Source organism: Galeopterus variegatus, unplaced genomic scaffold (assembly GCF_000696425.1).
Source record: "Galeopterus variegatus unplaced genomic scaffold, G_variegatus-3.0.2 Scaffold1841, whole genome shotgun sequence".
Classification (NCBI taxonomy): domain Eukaryota; kingdom Metazoa; phylum Chordata; class Mammalia; order Dermoptera; family Cynocephalidae; genus Galeopterus; species Galeopterus variegatus.
Window position 1 is genome coordinate 101734 of NW_007727952.1, and position 8639 is coordinate 110372.

General features: G+C 36.3%; 1 protein-coding gene across 1 annotated transcript in view; it reads left to right on the top strand.

The window, feature by feature from the left end:
* Positions 1–1499: 1499 nt before the first annotated feature.
* LOC103595779 (zinc finger protein 665-like) overlaps positions 1500–8639 on the top strand; it is a 17030-nt gene continuing 9890 nt past the window's right edge. The window contains 1 exon segment of the mRNA XM_008579255.1: positions 1500–1533. Within this exon segment, the coding sequence (XP_008577477.1) occupies positions 1519–1533 (15 nt within the window). The 5' untranslated portion in view covers positions 1500–1518.

Below are 8639 nucleotides of genomic sequence, written 5' to 3' on the forward strand. Positions count from 1 at the left end.
GTCTTGGTGTCCCTTCAGCTACTGAAGTTTCTGCTCCCCTCCTGCACTGTGTAGCCTGCCTAGCACTTCTGCTCTGAGTTTACAGAAGTTTCTACATGACCTAGTTTCCATAGACAGTGCCTTCTAGGGAGGAGATTGGGATACTGAGTGATGGTCTGTTTTGTTTTTGTTTTTTTGGAATAAAGCACGTCTTACAAAGTTTGAAGGAGGGTACAAAGTTTGAAGGAGGATGCCCTATGAATAGGAATCCACCCTGAAAAAACACCCCTATGGCTTGAATCCTGTCAGTAGCAATTTAGAACAGAGGCAGAAGAGTTCCAGAAAGGTCAAGGTCCTAGCTTTGCAGAGCACACGCAATTATTGATCCTAGTCCCTAGAGTGCACACTAGTTGATTGACTGATTAAGATGTTCTCATTCAATGGCTGTCTGAGACTGGGTAGTTTTGGGAGCTTTGGACCAACTTTTATAAAAGAGGTGAGTTTGACTGAGAAGAATAGGTAAGGGCCTAGGAAATGTTACTTATTGAAGAGTGGTTCTCAAAGAACAAAGTTACAACAAATTTAAAGATCTTAGTTGGCTTCATTATGATTCTGCAATCAGGCAACATGTCATTCCATAAAATAGGATAAGTTTTACAGTGAGCTGAGCAAAGGAGGTTGATTGTATAGAAAGAAAAAGGCTGGGCCGGCCCGGTGGCGCACTGCGCTTTTTGGAATAAAGCAGGTCTTACAAAGTTTGAAGGAGGATGCCCTATGAATAGGAATCCACCCTGAAAAAACACCCCTATGGCTTGAATCCTGTCAGTAGCAATTTAGAACAGAGGCAGAAGAGTTCCAGAAAGGTCAAGGTCCTAGCTTTGCACAGCGCACGCAATTATTGATCCTAGTCCCTAGAGTGCACACTAGTTGATTGACTGATTAAGATGTTCTCATTCAATGGCTGTCTGAGACTGGGTAGTATTGGGAGCTTTGGACCAACTTTCATAAAAGAGGTGAGTTTGACTGAGAAGAATAGGTAAGGGCCTAGAAAATGTTACTTATTGAAGAGTGGTTCTCAAAGAACGAAATTACAACAAATTTAAAGATCTCAGTTGGCTTCATTATGATTCTGCAATCAGGCAACGTGTCATTCCATAAAATAGGATAAGTTTTACAGTGAGCTGAGCAAAGGAGGTTGATTGTATAGAAAGAAAAAGGCTGAAGAAAGAAGAAAGAAAAAGTAGATTTTTTTTCTTTCCTTTTTAGCTAACATGCAGAGAGTTTTGGTTATAAGAATCTAGGACTAAGCCACACTGATCTCCTGTTGTTTTTTTAAAATATACTACAGATATTTATTTTATTATTTATTTATTATCTCTGTTGCTTTGAGTGAAAGCTGCCACTGGTACAGACCCAGGACAAGGGTGCAATTGAGGGTTTTCTCTCAGCACCAGGTAGTTCTCTCATTAATTCATTCCATTTTCTTTCTTTTTCAGCTGTGCGCCAGAGTACTCTGTGCATTTCCAAGAGCAACAAAAAATGAATAAATCTTACATGAGTTGTTTATTCTGTTTTATATTGTATTTGATGAGTTTTATGGTCTCCATGAATTAAAATGAAAAAGTTTAAATAAGTAAAACTCAGCTTAAAGGAAATGTGCATAAAGAAGATAAAGTTGGCCTATAGACATAGCAGGTTATAAGAACTTAGAGTCTTCTAATTTGAGTGTGAGTTTATCCCTGGTGTTTCTGATGTCATGGCAAAAAGGCAACTTCATTTGTTCCATGATTGGAATGGAATTTGAGAGGAGAGTGCTAGTTTTTCATGGGACATCAAGCCATCCTGGGCCGGCCCTGTGGCTCAGTGAGGAGAGTGCGGCACTGTAGCACCGAGGCCATGGGTTCAGATCCTATATAGGGATGGCCAGTGCACTCACTGTCTGAGCGTGCTGCAGACCACATCATGCCAAGGGTTGCGATCCCCTTACCGGTCAAAAAAAAATAAGAAAAGACATCCTGACACCAATGTCTGACAAACCATCTTCATTGGTCACATAGGTGATGTAGTGGAAAGTTTTTCGCTACCAATCTGGAAGTAAACACTTTTAGTTTTCTGCAGTGGAAACTGTTACCTAATGCTAAACTTCTTAATGAGGTCGTTCTGGAGTTTCTTATATAGTGTGCTTCCAGGCAGCTTGGGGAAGGCATTACTTTATTCATACATAAAACCTGGATTGTCTATAGGTTTGAGTTAACCACAGGTCCTTAAATAACTCTTCCAGAGACAGTGCCTTCTAGTGGGGAGATTTCTAGATTTCTTCTAGGGGGGATATTTCTCTCAGTTCATCTGGACATGCAAATTTGCAGCACATTATTCAAAGTTATAAATCTCCCCTTAGAAGCCACAGAGCATCTCAAGCACGTCACCAAGAGCAGCCAAGATTCAAAGGAGGGCAATTAGATTTCACCTATCATTAAGAGGAAAAGTAAGAATTTTCAGCAATCTTCAATAAACTGTAGTTTTCCATAAATTTCTACTACATGCAAAATATTCTTTGTCCCTCCCAATAGGCCAAGAAATATTTTTATTATGCCACTACCTGAAAACTTAATTGAGATCCTAGTGACTGTCATCTGCCCCTCCACATATACCCAGCTAACAGTGAGGAGATTGGCGTGAACATGTGGGCACATCCTTTCAGACAGGGTTGGTGGGAAGGGGGAGCACCCTGCAGACACCTGTCTGAGCAGTTAGTTATTCTCATTGGCCACCTGCTCTAGCTATTTCATTAGGGCTCAGACTTGATCCCTTGGATAGATCTTTCATGGCTTTTGTACTTTGCCATCTGGGCTCTTGCTATTCTGTCAATATCCATTTTTCTTAATTGTCTGCCTTTGCTTTTGACCAATTTCATTTGTCTATTTTGTTCTTATGTTAAGTTGGGGATTCCATGGCCTCATTTTCTTTTTAAATGTTAACTCTGGTCTTTTGATCGGAGAAATGATTTAGTGTAATCAGTGCTTTAAAAAGCATGGACTTCCTGTGTACTCCAGTTTATTAGACCAAACTTACCACACACTCTCTGAGACAGGCCTTTTGTTCTGGCTTCCCCTTTCTCCAAGGCTGCTATGGAACAAAGCCCTTAGAAGCTCTGTTGTTTGCCAGGCACTGTTTGTGTCACATCCTAGGTCCTTAGAGTGCTGAAAATATCTTTAGACATATATTTTCTTACAAAACACTGGTTTGATTCATGCCAACAGTGAAAGCACAACTGGGCTGGTGTCTAAGAAGGCTCACTGGTGGCTGGCAGTAGGTGCTGCTGGAGACTTCAGATGCCAGTCACACATCCAGGTCCCTAAGACTTCTGACCAACCAGGATTCCCACAACATCCTTCTTTCTATTTAGTCTAGATAAACTTACTAGAACAGCTTAAAGACTCAGTGAAATGTACTTATGTTTGCCAGTTTATTACGAAAGGAAAATTTGAAAAACACAAACAGCCAGATGAATACACTCACATAGGGCAAGACCTGGAAGGTCTGGGATACAGGAGCTTTCATTCCCTTGGGGTTGGCATATGCCACCCTCCTGGCACAAAATGTGGGCATATGGATTAGTTCAGCTGTCCAGGAGCACCCCCAAACCTGTGACTTTTGGTTTTTCTGGAGGCCTCACTATGTAGGCATTGTTGATTAAATCTGGCCAATGGTGCTCAACTTGATCTTCAGGACCTGTACCCTCCCCAGAGGTTGGGGGTGGGGTGAAATCCCAACTCTCTAATTACAAAGTTTCTCTGACAGCCATCCTTCATCCTGTAGTTGCACCCAGCCATCAGGCAACTCATTAGCATAGAAAAATACGTTCTTATCAGTTTGGAGAGTCTGATGATAATTTTATGAGTTGTATGCCAGGAGATGAGGACAAAGATCAAATGTATATTTTCATATTATCACATAGGTAAAATTTTGTCATTTGATATGTATTCTTTCTGATTTTTATGTGATTCTTCCATCGGTTACTGAGAGGGGAGTATTAACTCTCCAGTATGATTGTGGATTTGTCATTTTCTCATATGTGTAAGTCTTATGTTCATACAAGAATGAAGTCATCTAGTGACATATTTATCAAAATACATCCCAGTCATTCAGCAACACATGATTGTACTTTGAGGCTTGTTGTTTATAATTGTTACATCATCTTCACGTATGATCCTGTTATTATTATGAAAGTGCTCTCTTTATTTCTGGTGGTATATTTCACCCTAAGTCTCTTTTTGCTAGTATTAATACGTCCACTTAAGATTTTATACTTACTGTGTGTGTAGTGTGTCTTTTTCCATTTTTCTTTTTTAACTTTAATTCTGATTGCATCTTTGTATTTGAAGCATGTCTCTATGGATTACATACAGTTGGTTCTTACTCTGTCTAAAGTAGAATATTCACCCCAATTCTATTTATCACTATTAATATATAATCCTTAATACATTATTAATAACGTTGGATTTAAGTCTGCCATTTTGCTACTTATTTTCTCTTTGTGTCAATTGCCTTTTGGTCCATTTGCTTTTCTAACATCTTTTTGGTTACTCAAAGGTTTTTTAAATGTTTCAATTTGAACATCTATTGACTTTAAAATAATTATTAAAATTATTTTTAATTTTGGTACGAAACACGTAACATAAATTTATCATCTCAACCATTTCTTAACCTTAGTTAAGTAGTGTTAGATCTGTTGTGCAGCAGATATGCAGAACTCTTTTTTTTTTATCTTGGAAAACTGAAACTCTATACCCATTAAATGACAACTTTCAATTACCTCCTTCTACCCCCTGGCAACCACCATTCTACTTTGCGTTTGTAAAAATTTGACTTCTTTCGGTGGGGACATACAATATTTGTCATTTTTTGAATGGCTTTTTTCACTCTGTATGATTGCCTTTGTTTTTAAGGCTCACTACTATTTCTCTGCATGTAAATGCCACATTTTTTTTTTTTAGCCATTACATTGTCTATGGACATTTGGGTTGGTTCCACCTCCTGGCTAAGTGAACAATGTTGCTATGAATACAGGTGTACAAATATCTCTTTGAGATACTGCCATCAATTATGTTGGATATATATATAGTCAGATTGCTGGGTTACATGGTAATACTATTTTTAATTTTTTAAAAAGCCACTGTACTATATTTTATAATGACTGCACCATTTTACATTTCCACCAACAGTTTACAAGGGTTCCAATTTTGTCAACACTTGTCATTTTCTGTTGGGTGCAAAGTGATATCTCATATGGTTTTGATTTGCATTTCTCTAATGATTAGTTATGTTAAGCATCTTTTCATATGCTTGTTAGCCATTTGTATATCATCTTTGGAGCAATTTCTGTTCAAGTCATTTGCCCATTTTTCAGATTATTTGTTTTTTGGTTGTCGAGTTATAGGAGTGTATATATGCATTATAAGTGTTAATTCCTTATGAGATATATGACTTGTTTCGGATAATTTGTTTTTTGGTTGAGTTGTAGGAGTGTGTGCATTTTGGGTGTTAATTTCTGATGATATCTATGATTTGCAAGTGTATAATTTTGGGGGTGCTAATGTAAATAGTGTTAGGTTTTTCATTTCAAAATCCACTTGGCTGTTGCTGGAACATAGAAAGGTGATTGAATTTTGCATGTTAACTTTGTATCCTTCAATGTTGACATAGTCACTTATTAGTTTTAGTTTTTTTGTCTATCATTGAATTTTCTACATAGACTCTTATCATCTGTGAACAAAGACAATTTTATTTATTTCTCATCTATGCCTTATATTTCATGCTGTGTTATTGCATTAGCTAATATTTTCAGTACAATATTGAGAGGAGGGGTGAAAGAGTACATTCTTGCCTTGTTCCTGATTTTGTAGGAAAGCTTTGAGTTTCTCACAACTAATTATGACATTAGCTGTAATTTTTTGTAGATAGTCTTTATCAAGTTGAGGAAGTCCCCCTCTATTTTTAGTTTACTGAGAGTATCATGAATGGGTGTACTATTTTGTCAAATGCTTTTTCTGCATTTATTGCTGTAATCTTGTTATTTTTATTTTACACTGTTAATGTGATAGATTACATTAGTTGATATTTAAATGTTGAACTAGCTTTCTGTGCCTGGAATAAAACTCATACTCACTTTGTCATGTTTCATAATTCTTTATACATATTGTTGAATTAGGTTTGCCCGTGTATTTTTGAGGTGTTTTGCATTTATGCTCCTGACAGAATGGTTTATAGTTTTCTATTCTTGTAAGGTCTTTTTAAGTTTTGATATTGAAGTAATGCTGTCCTCATAGAATGATTTGGCAGTATTCCATCTATTTTATGCTCTGAAATAGATCATAAGTAATTGATAACGATTTCTTCCTTAAATATTTGGTTGGATTCACCAGCGAACACCTCCAGGCTGTGTGCTTTCTGTGTTGAATGTTATTATTTTCTTAATTCTCATAAAAGATATAGGCCTATTCAGACAGTATATTTCTTCTTGTGGGAGTTTTGGCAAATTGTTTTGTTACAGAACTTGGTGCATTTCATCTAGGTTATCAAATGTGTGCACACAGAGTTGTTCAAAGTATTTCTTTATGACCTTTTTAAATGTCCACAGAATCTGTAGTGAGGTTCTCACTTTCATTTCTGACATTAGTAATTTCTGTCTTGCATTTCTTTTTCTTAGTCTGTCTGTAGGCTTATCAATTTTATTGATCTCAGAAAAACAGCCATTTTTGGTTTTTAATTTTCTCTATTGATTTTCTATTTTAATTTATTGATTTCTGCTCCAATTCTTTTTTTTTTTTTCTTCTGCTTCCTTTGAGTTTGGTTTGCTGTTCTAGTTTCCCAAGGTATAAACTTAGATGATTGATTTTAGATGTTTCTTGTCTCCTAATATAGGCATGTGATGCCATAAATTTCCTTTAAATCTCGCTTTTCATGCATTCCATAAATTCTGATGATCCTTTTTTCATTTTCATTTAGTTACATACTCCAAAATTCATTTTAAACGTTTTTCAGTGACCTATGTATTGTTTAGAGCATTTTGTTTAATGCCACTCTATTTGGGGATCTTCCAGTTACCATTCTGTTATTGATTTCTAGGTTAATTTCACTGTAGTCTCAGAGCGCACATTGTATAATTTCCATTATTTTAAATCTGTTAAAGTATGTTTTATGGCTCAGAATGTGTTCTGTCTTGGTAATTGTCATATGTAAGTTTGAGAATAATATCTATTTCTTGTTTTTCAATAAAGTAGTCAATAAATATCAATTATATTGAGATCTCGTTAAGTTTAACTGCCTTCACTGATTTTCTTCTGGATTGATCTATTTTTGATAGAGGATGTTGAAGTTTTTTTAGCTGTGTTGGCAGATTTTATTTTCTTTTTTTGTCTCACATAGCTTGACAGTCTGTTGTTAGGCACATACATGTTAAAATCTGTTGCCTTCTTGAAGAACTAACTCCTATAGCCTGATGTAATGCCATGTTTTATCCTTGATAACTTCTTGCTTTGAAGTCTACTGAGTCTGAAATAAGTATAGCTACTTCTGCTTTCTTTTTTTTTTTTCCTTTTTCCTTTTTTTTTGTCTTTTTTTGTGACCGGCAACGGATCGCAACCCTCAGTGTCGCGCCCGTACCGGACCGGGACCGGCAACGGAATCGCAACCCTCGGTGTTGCGCCCGCACCTCGCTCAGCCAGTGAGTGGCCGGTCTGTATGTGGGATCCGAACCCTCGGCGGGAGCGCTGCCGTGCTCCCAAGCAGCGCACTGTAGCAGTGCACCACCGGGCCGGCCCATACTTCTGCTTTCTTTTGGTCAGTGTTGTTAGTGTATGTTTTCCTTTATCCATTTACTTTGAATTCATGTTTGCCTTTATATTTATTGTGTGTGTCTTGTAGACAACATATACTTGGTGCTTGTATTTTGATCCTCTCTTGCAATCTCTTTTAATTAGTTCATTTAGATTCTTGATATTCAAAGGGATCATTGATATATTTGAATTAATATCTACCTTTTTTTTTTTTTTTACTGTTTTGCATTTATTCCTCCTCTTCTATGCTCTTAGTTTTATCATCCATTCTTTTTCTGCCTTTTATGGTGTTAATTGAGCATTTTATGAGACTCCAATTTCTCTGATTTCTGAGAATGTGCTTTTTATACTTATTTAGTTAGTTAGTTAGTTTTTTACTAGTTGCCCTATAATTTGAACTACACTTTTATAACTAACCCAAGTCTATTTCAATTGACATTATACCAGTTCAGGCCAGTGTGATTTGCTTATAAAAAAAATCTTAATTTCTTTCTCCCTTCCTGCAGTTCTGTGTATCATTATTATCACTTCATTTTACTTATGTACAAGCTTACATAACTATGTACGTGTGTGTGTGTGTGTGTGTGTGTGTGAAAGCATACATAATTGTATACAATTGTGTTATTTTATACAACCTGTTATCAGTTGGATCAATTAAGAAAAATAACAATTTTTATCTTTACTTATTTGTTCTTTAATGCTCCTCCTTTCTTTACATAGATCCAGGTTTCTAACCTATATATTTTTTCTTCTCTGAAAGAAATTCTTTTAACATTTTTTGCAGGACAGTTATACTGGCAACAAATTTCCTTAATATTTGTT